The sequence below is a fragment of the Falco naumanni genome, chromosome 2, assembly GCF_017639655.2.
Source record: "Falco naumanni isolate bFalNau1 chromosome 2, bFalNau1.pat, whole genome shotgun sequence".
NCBI classification, from domain to species: Eukaryota; Metazoa; Chordata; class Aves; order Falconiformes; family Falconidae; genus Falco; species Falco naumanni.
The window spans coordinates 89,825,361-89,847,198 of NC_054055.1; the positions used below are offsets into that span (position 1 = coordinate 89,825,361).

General features: G+C 36.3%; 1 protein-coding gene across 2 annotated transcripts in view; it reads right to left on the reverse strand.

Moving 5' to 3' along the window:
- The window catches only part of POLA1 (DNA polymerase alpha 1, catalytic subunit), a 204,158-nt gene that overhangs the window by 107,717 nt on the left and 74,603 nt on the right, over nt 1-21,838 (reverse strand). For both annotated transcript variants that reach the window (XM_040582492.1, XM_040582491.1), the window contains exons 27-34: nt 21,012-21,044; nt 19,331-19,423; nt 16,602-16,807; nt 15,195-15,327; nt 13,501-13,632; nt 11,269-11,443; nt 3,898-4,079; nt 1,965-2,096 (exon numbers count right to left, since the gene is read on the reverse strand). In XM_040582492.1, coding sequence (XP_040438426.1) covers nt 1,965-2,096; nt 3,898-4,079; nt 11,269-11,443; nt 13,501-13,632; nt 15,195-15,327; nt 16,602-16,807; nt 19,331-19,423; nt 21,012-21,044 — 1,086 coding nt within the window. The remainder of the gene's footprint in view (nt 1-1,964; nt 2,097-3,897; nt 4,080-11,268; nt 11,444-13,500; nt 13,633-15,194; nt 15,328-16,601; nt 16,808-19,330; nt 19,424-21,011; nt 21,045-21,838) is intronic.

Genomic DNA, 21,838 nt, shown 5'->3' on the forward strand with positions numbered 1-21,838 from the left:
ACTAAGTTAAAAGTAAATTCTCAGTACTAAAAAAATAACCAAGTTTATAAAGCTTTTACTTACAAGGACAAATACGTTCCTTTTGAAGGACACTTCATTATCCTCTATATCATGCAGTAAAATACTTAATAGATTTTAATACAAGATAAGCAAATTCTAATATTCAATCATTTTACAGTTTGGTCACTGCTTGGTCTTAAAAAAAAAGTAAAAAAAAAAAAAAAAAAAAAAAAAAGGGAACGGAGTAAAATATTATACCAGTTTTTGTTCTTATCAGTAGTAAGAATTTTTCCTGCCCTAAATGTATCTTCCTTCATTCATCGTTTACTACTCCACGTCTTACGCATGTTTTCTAGCACTATATATGCCAGAAATTACTTAGCATGTGGCACTGTGTATTATCATAATGTACATCCTTTATATTTTAAAAAGTTAATCAGAAGCAACTTTTATACAAAAGCAGTCTGTGTAAACATGTTACCTTGACATATGAAATAACACATAGTATAATTTAATATAATATGTATAGTGATTTCAGGTGAATGATACATTTTGCAGCCATCTGGACTTTGCAATAAAGTAACATGAGATCGCGCCTTTTGGTAACTTCACCTGCCCAAGTCATCTGCCTTTAACTTCAACTAAAAGGAACAATCTATCCCTACCTTGTGAAATACTGCCAAAATTTCAATACTCTAAGAAAGTTTTGTGCTCTTTTTGATGCAAAGACCTTCAAAACCAAGTATTTATACATTCAGAAATTATTGTATTTCCAGAAAAGTGCTTAGAAAACACCTACAATTGCAGAAAATAATATAGAAAGTAAGAAGGTAACGATAACAATATAGAAAAAAGACAACACACTTAGTATTAAATTATATTGATAAATAAACTATAAAGATAATTCTTAGCATTGCATCTGCTGTCTGCAAAAGCATGTTGTAATACTTCAGAAAACACACCACAAATTAGGTAAGCCATTCATTTACAGGTCAAATTTTCAAAAAAATAATTTACATTTTTGAGCATATCAAAGGTTATGAGCACCCAAAGTTTATGAGTGCCTTCAAAAAGTGATGTCTGTCCTGAAGCTGTGAAAACAGACAACACTGGACAACCAAAAAAGGCAGGCAGGCAGGCAACAGGATGACAAAGTCTATGAAAATCTGACCAAAATGGCCAGCTGTCAATTCAGAAAATATGATGTTTCCAGCACATTAGATACAAAACATATTGATAGAATTTAAAAGTCACAGCAGATTTTTTCCTAACCAGTCACTAGTTTGGACAGTGCAGTGATAGGAAATGCAAATATTACACTTTTCCCTCCCACTCCCCCACAATGCCATAGAAAGCCAACCACTACCATTAGCACTCTGGATTTCTTGCACTGCTCCCCAAAAAAGAGAACAATAAAATTAATTAACTACCTATCTTTCTCCTCTTTTTTCCCCCTCCCAATCATTATGAAGAAAGATTCATAGTATTTCCCTTCCTACTGTCCTTCAAAGAATTTTTACAGAGCTACATTCAGTTTTCCTTTTCACATTCTAATACAATATACATCAGCTGGGGTTGGAGAAAGAGAATCAAATTTCAGTTCCATGAGAAATTGATATCTGCATATTTAATAGGCTACACACATTTACTCAAAAGCATTAAGGTAATAAACTCTGCACTTTTTCATCTAAAAATCTCAAAAACTACATCTGTACAAATGCTGACACACACAGTTACAAAAATTTAAATACATCTGGCCACCTTGGCTTGAGATTGAACTGAGAAGACAAACATTCTAAATTAATATTTGAAATCATTAATTGATTTTTTTTCATAAAGTTGATTTAGATGTTGCATGCTATTACCTAAGACTGTACAATAAAAAACCCACACAACAGTCACTAAAAATTCAGCACCACTTAAAAAACTCATTTCATGTGGCAGAATATTTTCTGAATACTTACATTATAGTATTTTCTGAGGTAACGTCTAATATCCAACAGTAATTTGTTGTTCATTTGAACCACATAGTTGAAAGGAGGCTCTTGACATTCAGTCTTACTGCACCTTTGCAAGCTGAGTTCAATAAATCGCCCCTGAAAACATAAGTGTAAAAACAGCAGGCATCATTACAACAGGTGAAGGTAGCAGAAGTTATCTAAGGAGTTTAAGACATAATACATATTTTTAAAAAAGAACAGTCTTAAAGGGCCTCTAATATCTAGGACTTCTTTCTTCAGATCACAGTTGGCCACACCCATATAAAGACCTCTCTGACCTAAAGTTTTCCCCTTCTCTTCTTAATGAAAGGACTTTTGGAAAACATGCTTCTTCACCTGCTACAAAAATAAATAATTCAAAAAATTATGTTGAGTAAAAAAAATTAATCTATGGACAAATCACACTCCCCTGTCTCACCTCAAACAGCACAGGTTTGTTTTTTTATCAGGGACATCAAAGCTCTGCTCAAGCCCACGGACCAGAACACTGAAATCAACTTTACAGCTACCAATTATGAAATTACCAATGGGGTGGTAGAGACAAATCTCATTAAGCAAGAATGACATGATCATCTTTTATTTTCTTCAAGTGGACAGAATAGCTCTTACAGTTTTAGTTTTACACCATCTCATTCCCCTTACTTTGAAAACCTCTGAACACCTGGCATTAAAATTTTAGAACCTGGAAGTGATGCCTGAACAGTTGAAAGCAGGTTGGTACAAGTCTCGTTAAAGTAAGAACAACCTGGTAGGTTGGACAGTTACACAACTGTTAGAAAACTTACTTTCAAGGTAAGCCTTAGCTTTAGTGAGTCATCTTGGCTAGCTCTCCCCCCACCCGCCCAACACTAAATTCCAGGTAGAAGAGCGGGTTTTTTTTTTGTTTGGTTTAGGGGCTTGTTTTGTTGTTTGGTGGGGGAAGTTTGGTGTTTGTGGGGGGTTTTGGGGTGGTTTTTTTTGTTTTGGGTTGTTTGTTGCTGGTTTGTTGGGTTTTTTTAAGGACTTTGACATCCACTTCTCTCCAGTTAGCCAGCCCATCTGCAAGCTGTCAAGGCTACATGCAATTAACTATCTTATTTACAGCTGTAATGAACAAAAGTCAAGGATTCACAAAGGATCACTTGATTTGTGTCTTGCTTGCTTCCAAAGACTGCTTTATTTTGATTCAAAAAAATGCAAAACATCTGCTGTTTGTCCAAATTAACTTAAAATAATTACTTTTAATTTAGATAAAAGATTTATTTGCTTTCATTTTCAAGGTTTTCACTACTCTGAAGCTCACTAATTTGCCAATGACTAATACATACATAACATCGCTGCAGAGTTAAATACTTGGCCCTATTTCAAGTTGTGATCCAAGGTCAGAGATACATTTTTTGGCAGAACTTCTCAACAAGAATGTACCCTTATGACTTTTTATGTTCAATATACAAAGACAGAAGGAAAGATAACACAGAAAAACATTACTGTCAAGAAGGGAGGTGGGATGTAGCAAGATAAACACAAGTTTCAAAAACACTTTGTTCCAATTAATATGATTTAGGATAAGAAACTGCCATTGCCATACGAAAGTTTCATTAAATAGAGAACTGGAAGTTACTAAGGTGTTAAGATAAGGATTCCTTAAAAAGTTATACCAACAATCATTCACAACTGCGGGCAAACAGATTAATGAAGCCAGACAATATCACATGTTCTGCATGATGAAATGCAAAAGTGGGAAAAATGTTTCAGCACTGTCCTATCAGCAAATTTTTGTTCCAAGCTATAAATAGCAGGATTCAAACAATATGGTATCTTCTCCGACATCATATGAATCTTATCTGAAAAGCCATTCTCTCTACAAGTATTTTTCTCCCTCACCGATGAACAGGAATGAAACAGAAAAAGAACTAACCGAGCCATCAAAAACATTGTCATAAATATTTTCTGTTCCGCATTTGAGGCAGCAAAACTTGAATCTTTCACAATCCCTATATTTCTCCTTATCGGTGAGCTGAGCTGGGCCACCAACCAAGGCAACATTCTCCTCATCTTTATGGTAATGGTGATGGACTCTGAATTGGGAGGGATCCAGTCCTATTAATAAGAAACAAAAATTTCAAAAGACTAAGAGGTCAACCATGCAAGTAGGCTCATTTTTCATATGCTTGGTGAAGCAGATTCAAAAGAAAGTTACAAAATGCAAATTCAGAAGCTGAAAATATCTCCTTAGCAAAACTTGCTCTATAAAACATAAATACATTTTACAATTCTTAACCACGAATAGAGGTTCATGAAACATGAAGTAATCCTCTTACTTCTCTTCTTACGCAAGATTGCTTTATAAATAAAGCAAGCACACTGCACTATCATGGGAGTATGCAACAGAACATTTTGTTTCTGAGGAAACCACTTCTAACGGATGGCTTTATTTTTATTTTCTTCTTAAGTTACATTGAAAATATTTCAATAAAAATGTGCATCATTATTAAGGAACAGTCTTTAAATCAAAACGTTACCATTAAAACTGAAAACAGAGAATAAAAACCCCATTAAAGAAACACGGGTGCACTGCTATTACCAACTCCTTCAAGTCCGTATACAACTGCCAACTCTGATTTCAATGCAGTGGTCGATTTCATTTTGGCTCAGTGGTTAACAGCATGTAGGTTTCAGTCTAATGCAGTGGTTAAAATTCAGCAGCAGCATTTAAAACGGCTGCACTGGAGACTAAATGCTTTATTTTTGATTGCCAGAACTCAAGATTTTAAACAAATAAATACACAAAAGAGATCCTAAAAATACTGATTCAGCCACAAATAAGTAAATAAGCAAGCAAGCACGAAGTTCACTGCCCTAGGAATAAGACTGCCAAAGTAAACTTAACAAAAATCTACGGGTTTTGTCATCCTTTGTCATGTGCAACCGTTTAGAAGTCCATGTATCCCATTTTCAGGTTTTTTTGTTAAGTCTATCAAATAGCACATGCTAGGAAAAAAAAATTAATCAAACGAGCATGTAGAAGAAAGCATTCATAAAACGATGGCTTACTTTATTATTAAGATCAAAAAGAAGCACTTTAAAAAATATTTTTAACAGTCTGATTAAGCCAAGTAACAGATTACCACATAATAACTTATAGCTTGTATAAATTTCAATAACAAATCTAATAATTACTATAGAAAAAGCAAGAAAGATTACAAATAGGAAGTGAAGCTAGATTTTACAGTTCTTCTTAACCTTACTATACAGTACCAAGAGACTTAAAGACAATGTTTGGCAACAATATTCAGTTAAGCTCGACAAATACTATTTCACATATAAACAGTTGTGTTATACAGGCAGATATAGATTGTCTTTGTATGAAAGATGGATATGTGTGACCTTACTATTGCTATTCTGAATTTCTATTTTGCAATCATCAGATTCAAGGACAAGGAAAAATTCCATGGTCAAAGAAGTTTATTTGGATCTTGATAGACACAAGGCTTCACAAAATGTAATTAAGCTTCTCAATTTTGATTTTATCAAAAAAACCCACATGTCAATGGATAAAGATAATAATTCACCTCCAAAAGGTTCTTACACTTTTAATACAGTTCTCTACTATTTATTAAAAGAAGTGCAAACAAATTAAAAAACATTGCTAATAGATTGTTTTATACTCTGCTACATATGGTACACCCCCAAAAAGATTGTGGGGTTTTGTTTGGGTTTTTTCCTTTCTTTCCTCCCCCCCTTTTTTTTTAAAAGGATTGGTAATATATTTGCTGTTTTAGAAAACAAAGAGTATGTTCTGCAACACACAGGTAGCAGATAAAAAGTTTAGAAAGGGGGCTTAAGTGTTGTATTAAGGTTTTGCAAAAAATCAACTATGTATACAGTAGATTGGACCTGAAATAGTAATGGTGAATACAAACAAAAATTCTCAAATTACTCTTGAGTTCAGATGTGGAATGAAAAAACATCACTGCAACTTTCCTATATAGATGCCATTAAAGTTCTGCTAGAAATCTACCTTTGGTTGTTTCCCAAAAGGCAAATATAAAGCAAAGTAGTTCACTAAATTAAAGATAAAAGGACATAAATTCTGATCTTCAGACAACTGCAGTTTTCCAGTATTCTGTCAAAATCAGTGACAGCAAATAAGAATCTGGGCATTTGATAATTTAACAGAAAAAGAAGTGTTATTAATTGGAAGAATTTAAATCACACCTATCTCTGAACATTGTTAGTTGCTTTGGCTGTAGAACACAAGAAAAATATTGTGATGATTCAAGCCTACATCTAACTTTTGGTGTGCAAACAGCCCCAGTGAAATCAAAGGGACTACAATTCAGGCTTTTAAGGAACATGCCTACCTTAATTATCTTGTGGAATTGGGACCTATTTTATCTATTATCTCCTCTCAGGAATAGTTAGTTGGTTCAGTTATTCCATTTCACCACACTAACCGGTATCCTCTCAGGCCAGGTCACACCGGTCATATCACTCTGCTTGGTAAAGAAATCAGGGGCTATCTGATGGGTTAGGGGAAAAAAATACTATCTGGTTTTGATAATTTTTAAATTAATAGGATGACAGTAATCAGTGAACTTCTTTGAACTCTTCTTTTTTTGCCATGACATCAAGAAAAATCAAAGTCACTTTGACTTACTCTGACATGAAAATCTTCAGGGCTATCATTAAATTACCAAGTCCACATCCCACATCACTAAATTACCTACACCGCAGGCAAGCTTTCCAACCCCACCAAAACTGCAAGGTGGCATGCATGACAAAGAAACGCAACATGAAAAATATGCCGATGAAGTCAGGGTGACAAAAGCAAAAAATAAAAAGTTCCACGACTTGTTCCTGAATTATTTAGTTGAATTATCAAAACATTTACTAACTAGCGAGCAAACGAGGTCACACAGGAAACTGCAAAAAGGTCGAATAAATTTCACTAATCACAGTATCTTAAAAATAACATTTCTGCAGCGGGTTTTTACGCGCCTTTCCACGCAGGCCCCTGCCGCGCCCGCCCCTCCTCAGGGCCGGGGCGCAGCCGGCAGCAAGGCGGGCCGCCCGGCCCCGGCCCCAGCCCCCCAGGCAGGCGTTTGGCAGCCCGCCGGCCGCTTTCCTCGCAGGCCGCTGAACAAAGCCCCAGGGCTTTCCCTCGGATTTTGGATTTCAGCCGCTGGGTAGCCGGGAAGCACGGAAAGTTTCCCTGGCCGTACCTCCGCCCGTTAGACATTTTACGAGCGGCAGGGAAACGCCATGCGGTGCTGCCACCTCCAGGCTGCGGCCGCGCACTTCAGTCAGGGCGGCGCGGCGGGGCCGGCGCCGGGCCCGGCTTGAACCGAACCCCGGCGGCCAAGGCCTCTGCCCTCGGGAACACACGCCTTTTTACATTTCTCAAAAATACACGCTCCTGAGCTGCAAAGCTAGGGTGCCTTCTGCACGGCGTCCTTACGACGGCCTCTTGCACAGTCAGAACACGCCACACTTCAGCCACTCTCCGCTTCTAAGCGGGTCTAGAGCATCTCAAAAAACCCCAGCTAGGCCACAAACAGCATCATTCATACACTTTGGGGTTTATTATTGTATTTTCATGACGTTTCGCCGTTACTTTAATCTTAATTTCCATCATTCTACTCTCACTTCACTCCCTAAAATGTGAGAAAACCAATAAAACCAGACAGAACCTGATACAATGCCTGCATGCTACAAGGAGAGCTCAGCTGTCCTGGTTTCTGTCAGGAGAGTCAGTCTGAGTAGCTGCTAAATACGACGTTAAAGACACTTACTAAATGACTCTCTAGGAAGAAGAAGAAACAAATAAAAGAGAAGACAGCATCTTTAAGGTGGTGGGTTTCCTTACAAGGAGCAGCCAACAGGCAAACACTGCAGGGCAGGAGGAACTGATACCAGGAAGTACTCTTAATCGTCAGCACCCAGTAATGACTCTCTATAATTAGACAGCCTTCCTAAGAAATGCCCCAACGCCAAGCAACCCGCAGAGCACCACTGCCAGCATCCACCTGTAAGTCAGCAGCACACGTCTCTTTCAGAAGAACAGGACCCAGTCTAGGACAGCAGTCAGCAACTTCCATAACTTAAAGAAAATTATGTTATGCTGTTAACAACTACAAAAATCCCATGGTTAAATGACTCCGCTTCCATAATGTTTAGATACTTTTGACAACACAGAAATAAGATGTGATCTTAATCTTTGAGACAAGGAGCAGTACGTATCAACAAAACCCCCTTAGTTTAAATATGTTAAGAGAATTGTTCTGCCAATACAGTTCTTTTCATTTAAAAGCTATAGTTATCTTCAGGATGAGTAAGTAAGGTTTCCAAGCATTTAAGAAGCTCAGATTTATTGAATGATACTACTAATCAGACTGCACACTTTACTTAGTTTCAGAAACCCTGACAATCCTCATCTTGTCACACTGCTTTTCCTCAAGAACTTCAAGAAAAACAGTGAATGCAGGAGTATGCCCATAAGGTTCTTGGTTTTGGGAACAATGACTTTCCATCTCTCAAAGGCTAGACAGACATCCTACAACATCCAAAAATAAAAGGCAATTTTCAGCTTGATTCCATAGTGAATAAATATGATATTTAAGGAGTTCTCTGCAAATTTTAGGTGTTTTTATTTGCTTTTGTTCTTTAGCATCTAAACTAGCTTAAAATAACTTGCTTTGAGCACAGACGGAACAAAGAACTTTTCATCATTTTGACAGAGCCAAGCTTCCCTAAGCAGAGCTCAATTTTATCTACTTGGACTAACACAGTGACATGTCAATGAAATATTCACCTTACAAAGGGATTCTGCCAAATATGCAACCGTGATCTTTTTTCTACAACCATTCTCTCCATACAGACACATACCTTACATAACAATAAAGCAAATCAGGCAGAGGAAGACACAGTGAGAACACAACCAAGTTTTGGTCCACTTGGACTCATCCTTCAGCACGCCAGCTTTCTTCTTCAGAAAAGAAAAACATGCTCTTTTGCAATATAGAAAAAACAACAGGAATTTGGGTGTGTAACATGATGAAAATACTAAGCAAAAATGCCCAGCTTAGCAACACAGATCAGCAGTTTCCATGTTTGCTTGTTTTAGCAAGCTGGGCTCAAGTATCTTGTAGGCTTTTGTATCTTGTAAATTATTTTCACTTTCTTTGAAACAAAACCACTTGACTATTCCCTCCAGTACCCTTAAACAAAAGGTGTAAGATAACTTTAGCTTGCAACAATGTATGACTCTGATTAAGTGCTATATATAGAACTAAGCAGAGCAGAAGTTTTGAAAAAGACTTGACTTTACCCCCCAGCTCAATTTAAGCATTCCCAAGAAAACAAAGCTGGAGAAGGATATAACATTTCTACAGCACAGCAAGGTCAAACTGAACACATTTCAGATCTAGGATTGTAATAGATACATACAGGTTTTCAGACTGACAATTGTGTACTATTAATAAACTCTCAGCTGCATGATGCTATTACAGATCATAAAAGAAATTTTCATCTTGAATGTACTATAGCACAAAAAGCAGCACTGGCATTTGCAAACATTAGATGCAAGTGGCGCATAGTTCTTAAGATCTGGGCCCTTCATTTAGGTGCTTGAAGGGAGCTAGTCTTTTCTGAATATCTGACCTGTTGTTAATATGGAACAAGTCTGAATTTGAGCTTCACTCTACAAAACTAATGATCTTTGCCAAATAAAATATTAACTTCAGAATTCTTTCCTGTCTTCTACCTAAATGAAGTGCAAGTTTACTGCCTATTTTAAACCACTTCAACCTAACCAAGCGTGCTTGACCTTTTTCAGTCAGGCATACCACATAGTCCACTCTGACATCAAGGGAAAAAGGTATACCCAAGGCCCTGCACCGCATGAACAGAATGACTTGTATGGTCAGCCTGCATGTGTGAAGCAGGACTGACACATCCTCAAAGCCTCAGAGCTGTTGAGGATACACTGCAACATCAAACACCTCCAAGAAATACCCTTGCAGACCCCCAGAAAAACCAAAATTTTCAGTTTTGCAGTGTACCAGGTCAGAATAGTCCTGAAGGCAACAACCTGCCAGCTGGTTGTAAGTGGCCAAATCCTGGATATTGGCTCTTGCCTAAACACAAAATGCTGAGGACCAAGTCTTCTTTTGAGTGTTCCAGAATTCTGAATAAAATTTCTGCAGGTCTGAACTTTTGCAGACACGGGCATAGCATCAAACGGGATTATTAAACTGATGCAGTGCAACTCTCCAAAAGTGTTCTCTTGTAGGAGAGGACAGTCTTGCCAAGAATTAGAGCAGCCACCAAGATCAAGAACTTTTTTCCATGTCCTTGAGCAATAGTTTAAAAAATAATGAACTAGATGTGGGATACAAATCACAAAATTTCTGTTTATCAAGGAGGTCAATTATGTTTGTTGGTGCATCGATTTTAGGGAGGAAACAACACAAAAAGGGTTGCACACAGAGCATTGTATTTTCACGGAAAGAGACACGATAGAACTGTTAACAATTTTTCAACACCTATACTTCTTTCTAGGTAAGAGGCCTGTGGAATGGAGAAGATGGAGGCAATCAGAGTTGGGCAGAAAATAATCTAATTCTAATACCTTTGACATCCTCTTCAGAGGAAAAACAACTCTACCAAAATCAATTCCCTGTTGCTCATTTGAGTAAAAAATAGTGATTCTGTGGGTCACTTGCATTAGTCACATTTTTTTTTATAGCACCTTTTTTTTTTTTTTTTTTTGCCACTTTGTTCCTCCATGTGCAGCAGGCAAGAGTGTTACTAAGGTTTTATGTTTCCATTACCCACTAGGTCAGTTCTAGCAAACAGAAGTCTTCACTTACACCCTGCTAAAAAACTGTGTACTTTCATTATAACTATGACTACTTTCTCCCTGGGAAGTTGCTCGAGATGCTAGGGTTTCTCTCTGGAAAAATGCTAGTTCTGGATGCACACTCCAGAACTACTTCAGTAACTCAGGAAAATCTCAAAGACTGTCATTTATGAACAGTAAATTTTTGCAACTCTGAAAAAGGATTATAAGATTAAATTCCTCTTAATAAGCACCTTCTGAAAAAATTGTATCCTGCAAAAGTCATAGAAACACACAATCCAAGCTGCTTTCTACAGACTGCAACACAAGCTATTGTTCATTGTAAAAAGACTGATTTAGGGAAGCATTTCTGTTAAGAAACATACATTAAAACTTCTCACTTTGTCTCTTGTAATTCTTTAAATAAACCAAATTTAGAATACTTACCTAACCACGTTGCAATAAGAACAGAATCAATTCCCTCTATGGGCTCACATATTCTAGCAACTACTGGATGTATTTGCTGTGACAGGTAGTACTGAGTATCGATAGTAAGATGGTCTTGCTTTTGCAACTGTTCTGGAGCATATGCTCGCTGGCTGGCACTGAGATCTGATCCATCCTAAGACAGGAGACATACATGAAACAAAGTGTGGAAAAAAGTAAAATCCACATTCAGTCTATACAGAGGATTGTGCTTCAAATAGTATGCATTACTTTAATGCAAAATTGTTACACAATTATTCTTTCTTGGTTGATTTATTATGCATCTGATACAAATCCAGTAGTAGTAAAAAAAATATTGCATTGCTGATGCTGGCATCAGCTAGCAAGTTCAAGAATGTAAATCCAGCTTGTATTATTGCAGCCTACACGTGCAAATCACTAAGAGTAGACAGAGTAAACAGTCCCATCTGTCAATTCTGAAATGCACAATGAAAACACATTGTAACCATCAGCCCAGTTAAAAATACATGGAGGATATGCATTTTGGATTCACTTTGTACTAAACTAGCATTATCATTTTGCACAACAAGCAAATTCTAAGTCGTGGATATCAAAACTGTAGCTGTTTTGCTAGGAAATTTATATTCTTTGATTCTACAGAGAAACAAATAGAATGAATGGTCAGAGAATAGACCATCATTCATTGGCATGTGAATAAATGACAGAGGCAGCAGCACTGATTTGAAAAAGCAAATTCTGAAATATTTGGAAATACTGAAAGAAACACATGGTGACACCTCAAGCCAAGAGATGAACACCACTTGGAGGTTATAGGACACTATACATTCTTCTCCAGCTTGAAAGAGGAAGATAAGGAAAAAATAATTCAATTTGGGAAGGCAATAATTAAATTGAAAACAGTATTTATGGAGGAATTAAGTATCAATTCTAAGGAGATGGTACTCTTCTGGAAAACGTAAATCATTCAGTCTGTTGAATCTCACTCTCAGTCCACAGCTACACTAAAAATTTTTTTTTCATGTGTGTTAAAAATCTTAGAGCAGAACTTAAGGCAGTATTTTAGCAAGCATTCAGTAATAGAAATAAACCTTAATGGGGATGGGGATGGGGATGGGGGGTGGGGAAGTACTACAGCTTATTTTTTGCTAAGTATAGTCTCTTTTTTGCCTTTTTTTACAGCAAAATAAAACTAATGCATTAACATATGACACCTTCATTTTACAGTTAAGACAAGCTACTGGCTTCAATAGGGTCAGCAACCATGGACTGAAAACCCATCACTAATAAAGACAGACTGCAAGCCACTGGTCCCTCCTACTCCTTTCAGACAACTTTGTATTCAGAACAAAATTAATTTAGGACTATTCAGCTCATCCAGCTGCTTTGCAAAAATAATTACAATGTAATTCCTTCAGCTCCCTTCTTTCAACAAGTACATTCTTCTCTTGTATTGTGCCATTTCTCAGCAGTACCATGGCCCAGCTCTCATAAGACTTGGCAGCTCTGGCACGCCAGCTACGAACTCAATTAAATAAAATACAGTATCTGTCAGTTTTTATTGATGAAGGAGCTGAAATAGCGGTCCACTGTAGAAGTCACATTGCCAGGTCCCTCAGTTTGGCGTAAGAGATACCTTGCTCCATCTAATCCAATTTACACTCTTTAAAAAAATATTAAATCTGAAGTGAAGTCTGTATTTGTGAGATAATGATAAGCATTTATAGGATAAACACCTGAAAACAGAAAGTTCCTGTCTATCCAACAGATATTCCCCAATCTATCCAACAGAGGTACTGCCAGATCCAATGACTGTGAACTGAAAAGACACAGGTTGAGCCTGGAAATAGCAATGACACTAACCACCACCACAAATTAGCTTTCTGAGAACGACAGGTTTTTTGCCATCAGAATTTTCTTCTCTTTAAAATGAAGACTGGATATTTTCCTTACAAATAAGTTATAGATCCCACCAGAAATTAATTAGGGAAATTTTATCAGCCATGATATGGAAATGGTCAGATGAACTAAGCTGATCACAATGGATCTTTCTGTCTCTATAAAACTAAATTTAGGACAGAAAACCGTTTTAAACTATAACATATTCCCGCTACAAAAAAATGCCAAAACATTTTTTCCAGGAGTTGTGTTGAGTTTCTTTATAATCTCTCAAAACAATACCTAGTATTTAGCTGTAAATAAAGACATTTTTACCTGACAAATGATATATGACACTGTGTCTCCTGCCTTCACCTTTCGGCCTCCTTGAGAGTTTATCCACATGGCAACATGCACATGTGGCAGGCTTTTCTTGTCAGGATAATCCTGTGGATCTTTTGTCAATGCCTAAGAGATCAAAGCAGGAAACAGAAACATAACTATGAGAGAAGTATTTTACTTCAGCGATGGACAACTCAGAGTTTTAAAAGAAAGATTATATAGTAGCTATTGTCATCCACCCACTATTTACAAGTACATTTGTAACACAAAAAAGTAAGCTGAAAAAATTGTAATAAAGGTGTTTTCCAAACATTAAGGTCTAGGTACCAGTCCTTCATACTTTAAAATTGTTATATTAATAAAATGAGAAGATGTTTTTACAATTACTGTCTGAAAAATGCATTACATTAGAAGCACAACAGTTCAAAACAGTTACAGATATAATGCAAGTGTTTTAAAATTAAACTAAATTGAAGATGAAAACATTATGCAAAATACAAAAATAAAGCCAGAGATTACCCCACACCAGTTGAGGTCATAAAGTAAACCTGAGTATCAAGTAGTTAAGTGTATTTAACAAGCTCTGTAACTAGAAAATACAACTGGATTTAAGTATTTCCACCTATCTCATACCACTGAGATTCCACAATGGGTTCTTCCTTTGCATGAAATAACATTATATTTAAATATTTATCAATCCTAATTCTTAGAAGCAACTTACAAATTTGTCTTAACAGTGAAATACATTGGGGTTTTTTCCTAAGCAGTAAAACAGAGGAACATTCATAATTTAAAGTGAAAATTATTCCATATATATCTTTTACTGGGACACTAGTACTCTTACAATATTTGCATTAGAATGGTCTCTTTTTTTTTTTAAGACAACCATAAAAATCACTGCTTTCTCTAACATTGATATGACAACCTGAACACATTTCTTAACTGATTGATTAACACAGTGTTACAGAGCAGACAGATATCCAGCTGGCAAAAGAACGAGATTTTTGGATGGAGCAAATTTGGGAAATCTATTAGACGCATGAGAGGGGCATGTAATATCCAATTCATTAGTGAAACACACCTCTAGCAGGGACAGGGGAGGCTTTTGAATTTAAATATACACATTTCATTAGGGATTCATAAAAATAAACCAAAACCACAATGCCATTGCTAAAACTCTTGTAGATAAAGCAGAGTATTTTACTTCTTCCTGCAGTAGTCTTGAATGAGCTCTCAAAATGACTATCAGTTTTCTGCCACAGAGATTTGAAGGGAAACTAACAACAGTATGATTTTATACGGGTTTTCTAGAAAACAGAACATTTGATTCAATTAATTCTTTGGTTTATGTATTTTAAACCTGAAATATTAAGTAACAATTTAGGAGAAAACTTCTCCTGAAAGCATGAGATATCATGTCATTCTCAACATGCAGAATCAGCGGGGAAGACAGCAGGATGGAATAAGACACAAAGTTCTTATTCTGAGGAAGCAAGGCTGACCTCCAGCCCCACAAAATATTTTTTCTCATATTGTAGGATCTTCGCAGTATGTTCCATGCTATGCAGTATCTAATAAAACTCCTGATATTTCACAGTGTCATAAAGATTAAAAAGGTTTTTATCAGCAGTCAATACAATCAGGAACAGTAAAGTTTTTCTGAGACAAAAAGAGTTGAGATCATTTACCTTGTTTATTTCAAACTGATTTACCGGGATCTGGCCATTGATGACATTTTCTCCGATTTCTATTAGCCGCGTTTGAATGTTTTCCACAATTATGTCTCGGGGCTGATCAGAAAGAATCTGACTGATTATATAGCTGTAAAAACAGTCCAGAAACAAAGAAAAGCTTAAGATATGCAAACCAAACCCATTACAATAAACAAAATTCTCTCTTCCCCAGGTTACCTCTAGAAATTAAAGAGCCCGAGGATGAAGTGTGATGCAAAATTTATAGAAATTTGCTAGGATATTTTATGTTGTGTTTTATTTATTTACTTATTTTACTAAAAGCAAATTATTGCAAATAGTTCTAATGTTAAACAGTGATTTGGAATTGTTGAGTGCAACTGGTTTCTATTTTCTGCTTCCATTTCATTTTTCCATTTATTATTGCATAGCAGGTATCTTAAGATGGGGGAGAAGAGAACATATCAAGTAAGCAAAGTCTTGCCTATTTCTGTAAAATGTGGTTGGAAGATCTGCCAGCTGCAGAAGAGTTAGTCACTAAAGAACACTCTCAAACATTTGTATAGCTTTAATTACTAATACATTCCTAACTTGGAAAAATTTGCTTCTATTATGATGCATCTTTTCTTAGAAAATGCAAGTCTTAAGAACAGTAAGCAAGTGTGTGGTATATTTTTACAGATGTAAAAAAGTACTCATTTTTGGATACATTTGGACCACAATTTAAGTTAAGCTTTCAAGAGGCAGTACGCAATATAATTTGAGTCAGCCCCCAGATGACCAGCTCTCCACCCGCTCCAATTTTCTTTCTACAGTGTTAAAATGTATTTTTATTGAATTTAAGCACAAAAATACCCTGTGCAACGATGATCAATAAATCAGCCATCCAGTATCTGTCATAATGAACTATCAGAAGAATCTCATTTGAAAAATGGAAGAGAAACAGTCTTGGGGGAACGGATCATCTCCTCAGCTGCATCTGCACTTCCAGCATTACCAGAGGATACTGAAAGAGCTGACCACCAGCTTCTTCAACCATCTTTCAAAAGATCAGGCCTAAAACCTATGACTCCAAATGCTGATAGCACCTATCATTTTCACAAGACTTCATCTGGGGTTTATTAAACTGTATATACAAAATTGTGACAACTCAAATGCACAGCTTCCACAGAAGATACAAAAACAAATTCTGAAATTAGAGACATCAGCCTTGCACAAGTATAATCTGTTACCAATGCCAAAATGTAACATTTACCACCTCCTACAACAATCAGTAAAGATGCTCTAACACTGGTATTAGTTACCAGCTTGCACTGTTCAGGAAACAGACACATGATACCAAATGTTTATGAAGCATGTACTGTTTAAATCAGAGCAAGAGGACAATGCCACAAAGCAGCTCACTTTCCAGTCTCTTTTGCAAGATCACACCAGTCTCTTCGGACTATATCCAGTCCTTTCAGTTCTTGTCTAGTTATGTATTTCCCATCTCCTGTTGGTTCCACAGCCAAGGCAGCATATTTCTTCTTCTTTAACAGTAGCAAGGACTTGAAGACTCCATCAATATCAATTTCCAACAATTTATAGAGCTTGTTCACTTCACTTTTAACCTGCAAATGCACCAACATTAAAACCAAATGCAACACCTTAATAACTATGGGCAAATTTAACTTCCATCTAGAAGTGTATCATTCTGAAGTTTTAAAACAATTAACATTACACGCTGTGTGCTTGCATACACATTTTAAAGACTTGTCAGACATCATTAATCGTGAAATTAAGCACACCATAGTAACTATGAAATGCTATTAAAATTAAGGTGCACCCATTGGCTTCTTCAGGATTTACAGCCTGGCATATCTAACTCCCTAACAAAATCAAGCAGGGCAGAGAAGCATGGGAAGTGTTAGCATTTTGTTTGTTAAAGCAAAAACACCCAAACAATTCCTCTGAACATTTTTCTGCTATTTTTTGTAAGTCTTTCTAATTTGGGGGGTTTTTTAACATGATACTAACCAAGTGTTTAAAAATCAGCAACAGTGCAGTATGGAGTATACTGGCAAATCTCACTCACAAGGATGCACAGAAAATGAGAAAAGTATAAAATTCTGCTGAGTAATGACTAAAATGAGCATGGATATAAATAATGGGAGGTTAAGGGCAGGAGTGAACACAACCAGAAACCAGTAAGACAAGGCTAGATGGGAAAAATTCAAAAATTCAGAAAGAAGATGAGAGAATTTTCTCCAGTAGAAAACCAAAATTAATCTCTTGGATGAACAGTTCATAACTGAAGACAGGCGATAAATTCACACTACATCAGAACAGGGGTATATACACCAACTGCTCTCACAGTAATTGACTGTATTGAACCTGTGTGCCTTCCATTCAGTCTACATTAAAGCAAAAGTATAATAAGTGCAATGTAAATATCCCTCATCTCTGAACATGAATTTTTGGGGAAGAAATTATTATGCAATAGAACAGTGAAATTTCTTAGTGTTCCTCATCAACAGATAGAATTATCTTTCCCCAAATTTTTTTATATGAATTATGCAAAATGAGGAAAACCTAAATGACAGAAGTGTTTTCAAAAACGTGACCATCACTTTCTTGAGGAATAAACAAACAAACAAGAAAAATGGGAAACAAGAAACATAAGAACCACTTTTTTATGCCACAGAAAAAAATATTGAGAGCCACAACTTTCACAATTGTGATGCTAAATTAGAGTGTGTGCTTATTTACAGACTTAAGTTTATTTCTTTCTCAAATCAAGTACACAATATGAAAATTTTCATCAAAACATGTCTGTCTCTTTAAATAAAAAAACCCCAACAACCAAACAAAAAAACCCAAACCAAGAAAAACCAACAAAAAATCAAAACCAACTGACACAGGATACAGAAGTACATAGAATAAAAAAGCCTGAGATTTAACTCAAAAAGAATCATTAAGCAGGCAACAAGTTCAAAAACGTACTTATTCTCTCAGTAAACCTGAATCAAAGTCAGAAGTATTTAACTTATGGTGATGATCCTGTCAGTCTTTATAAAAATTATTATTATTTAACTGTTCCTCTATAGCATTTAGCCAGCAAATGAGTACAGGGACACAAACCAAACCAGAATGAAAACACACACACAGACGGCTACAGTAAGATTAAACTTTCTTACACACTACTGTATATATACTTGAAATTATATTTAGTCTTGTTTGTGGCAAACAAACAAAAAAAGAGAGATTGCTTTCTTCCACACCATCAACCCTCCTGCTACTTGGTTATAGCATCAAGATATTACTCCTTTTTCCATGCTCCTGACATACATCTACTTCTCAAAGTACTAATTTAGCATGAAGGCAGAAGTATTCTAAAAAAAAATCCAAAACCCCAGAACCACTCTTGCCTTAAAATTTCATGAGTTTTGTTTAATACTATATTGGAAAAAAACTCTACGCCTTCTTTGAGTTTTTTAGAGCTTCCATAGCTCTCATTTTCATCACAATTTTTTCCATCTTTCAAAACCAACTTCTCTCACATCCTTTCTTTAAAATGTTCTGAAATGTTTCTCATTTCACTTCCACAATTTCAGAGTGCCACATAACTTCCACATTGTCAATTGCCAACTGCTAATCAAACAGATCTTTTCCATACTTAGAATACCTTGGAAATTAATATTTGAGTTTATCACTGGAAATCTGATGGCACACAAAGTGTAATATACTACGTAACTAAACAAAATTAAACTGATAGACATATCTCATGTTGAAACAAAACCCATTAAAATAAAAATTGTGTTCACATAATTGGAGCTAATGCAGAGGAATTGTACCTTACATTTTGACTTACCAAGTATTCAGATAGTCTCTTGGTAACTTAGGATTGGTGGAAAAGCTCATTATACAATGAAACATTTCATGTAGTTTAATCACTTTTTAAAATGCACAAAATAGCTACACCTGAAGAATGGGGCACTGATCTTTCACTATTCCCTAGCTTCCACACCTTGTCAAATTCTTCCTCATGGCCTATTCTCTGCTTATGCCATGGAGTCCTCTCTTAATACCAGCTGTTCCACACAGTGTTACAACACAGACATGTAAGAAAGCTTTGAATAGAAAAAATTCCTCACCTTGTTCCCCAGCTTGAAGACCTCATCCAAATTGGAGCTATTAGTGTTTATCATAATGGAATCTGTGTCTCCATAAATCACTTCAAGGTTCATCTAAATGAAACAAATTGCTTTGAAAAACAAAACAGAACGACCTCATCTTTTTAAAATCCCACCTCATTTTAAAGATTCAAAAATATCATTATCTCTGTGCTATCCCTTAAATACTAAAAAGCAGAAGAATGTAAAGTAAGTTTTACTGAGAAGTCTGTATATTTCATTAAGACATTTTTTAAGAGAATAATGAAACTTAAATCACTGATACATTTAAAAAAAAACACAGTTCATTTGTGTACATAATATAAGTAGTTAAAATTTTACTAAATGAATGTTAGAAAAATAAGTCAGTGAACAAGTCTAATCTTGAGAAACAGCAGGAACTCTAATCAGAAATAACTTTGGACTGCTAGGACACAAGATTGCTTAGACTCATAGACTGCCGAACAAATTCAGGCTATTCAGATAAGGCATTTAGCCCATGTGCTTGCAAGAGAATACCACAGTCAGGTATCCTATCCCATGTGCAGCCACCACTATACTACTGCCTTCCATGCAGTCTACATTAAATCAAAAGTATAATAAATGCAATATAAATATCCCTCATCTCTGAATATTCTGGATAAAAAAAAAAAAAGTAGATATTCTGTTTCAAACAAATCTTGTTAAAGTATCGGCTAGTGGATACAGTAACTGAGAATAGCACAGTACCATCCAGATTAGGCTACTGCTCTTACACTTTTTCAGATTATGCATGTGGCTTCACATTTCCATCTTCCCACTCCAATTGTTTTTTTCTGCTGTAATGTAATTACCTGTGTTAGTCCTCCCCTGGGCAGCAGATCTTTCAGGGAACAAGGCACTCCTTTTGGCTAAGGATCTAGCTACTACAACCCACAAGTTTTGTATCCCCAGGTTGAACTACTCAACAATTACACCTGGAGATGAACACAAACACCTACTCGACTCCTCTGAGTGACACTCTGCCCTCCATATTATCTTTCATTCTGAGCACAATTCAAATGCCCTACTTGGAAAAGACTGTGTACAAACATGAGCCATACTGCCATAAATACTCTGGGATAACGGAGCAAACTCTAGACAAATTGAGGCACATAAAAAAGCCTGAGGTGCATACAAAAGTGCAAAGAAAAATCAACACCACCATTAAATGTGACCAAAAAAACCCCCAAGCAGACGCATCCAATATTAACTTGAAAAAATGAAAACCTGATGTCTTCAGTGGTGGAAAGTCAATGCAGCCGTAAAAACTGCAGCACGGCTATGTCCATGTTAAACTCCATACAATCAAAAAACCACTCTGTGACAGAATTTAAAGGATGCCAAAAAATAAACCATAATAAAACACTAGAACACATGGTGTAACAGGTCTATGAGTAAACTCTAATTAGCACTGTCACTAATTTGCTTGAAACAGTCACACATAGGCTTCAAGCAGGGGCCAGATCATATCTGTGGTAGGAAAAGAAAAAAGCTATAATCCATTAGGAAGGATTACATTTGTAAACCAGGCATCCTAAGAAGTGATTTCAGGTCTGTTTGGGCTACAGTACTCCTAGAATAAAAAAATTTCACCAGGTGTGCTCTTTAAGGGTTGTTTTTTAATGAAAATGCTCAGCATTACCTTTTGCACCATCTCCTTGGTATGCATCAAAATCTGGGAAAAAAAAATAATCTAAGATTAGTGTATGATATAATTACAAGCTAACATATGCAAACATATCCATTAGGTTGCTAACTCCAAATGCTCTCACCTTTCAAAACAAAGCAAACCTGGCCACACACAGTCACCTCAACACTCCTATTACATGAGCAAATTCTCATCTGACCTTGCATTAATGCTATTATTAACTCCCCTAAAACAAGATTAAAACAAATCTCAAAACTGCATGTGCACACACACATTATACCTTGGGAAAAAAAGAACGTTGAATCAAATACTCAAATAAAACCTAATTGGGAACTGCCAGATTTAAGCCTCTCTCAGTAATTTAGGTCAGTTGTCTCCTTCATATCCATCATCTTATCTCTCCATGTCATTGCGTTTTTCCCCAAAAACATCCTGTCTTATTCAGTATAGCTTGGATGGTGCTCACCTAATAACAACTTAGTCAAAAGGTTGATTACCTTTCTAATGACCTCAAAATGGGTCATCAAAACCTAAGCTCCTTAGGGAAACCAGAACTGGGACAAGGAGCTGGGATAGAGATAGGAAACTGATGTTGAATCAATGGGCAAGTTTCTCAGCCAAGTTCCCTAAATGCTCTGAAAAGCAATTCTCTGAACCTCAGAAACAGCTACAGAGACCTCACATGAGTAGGCGACTACTTCCACCTCTAAAACTGGTCAGCGTAGTGGAGATGTGTGGAACAGCTATCGTCTGAAGCCAGATACAGCTGTAATCCAGAAAAGACAAAGTAAAACTAGCCTGATGAACCAAATGCGTCGCTG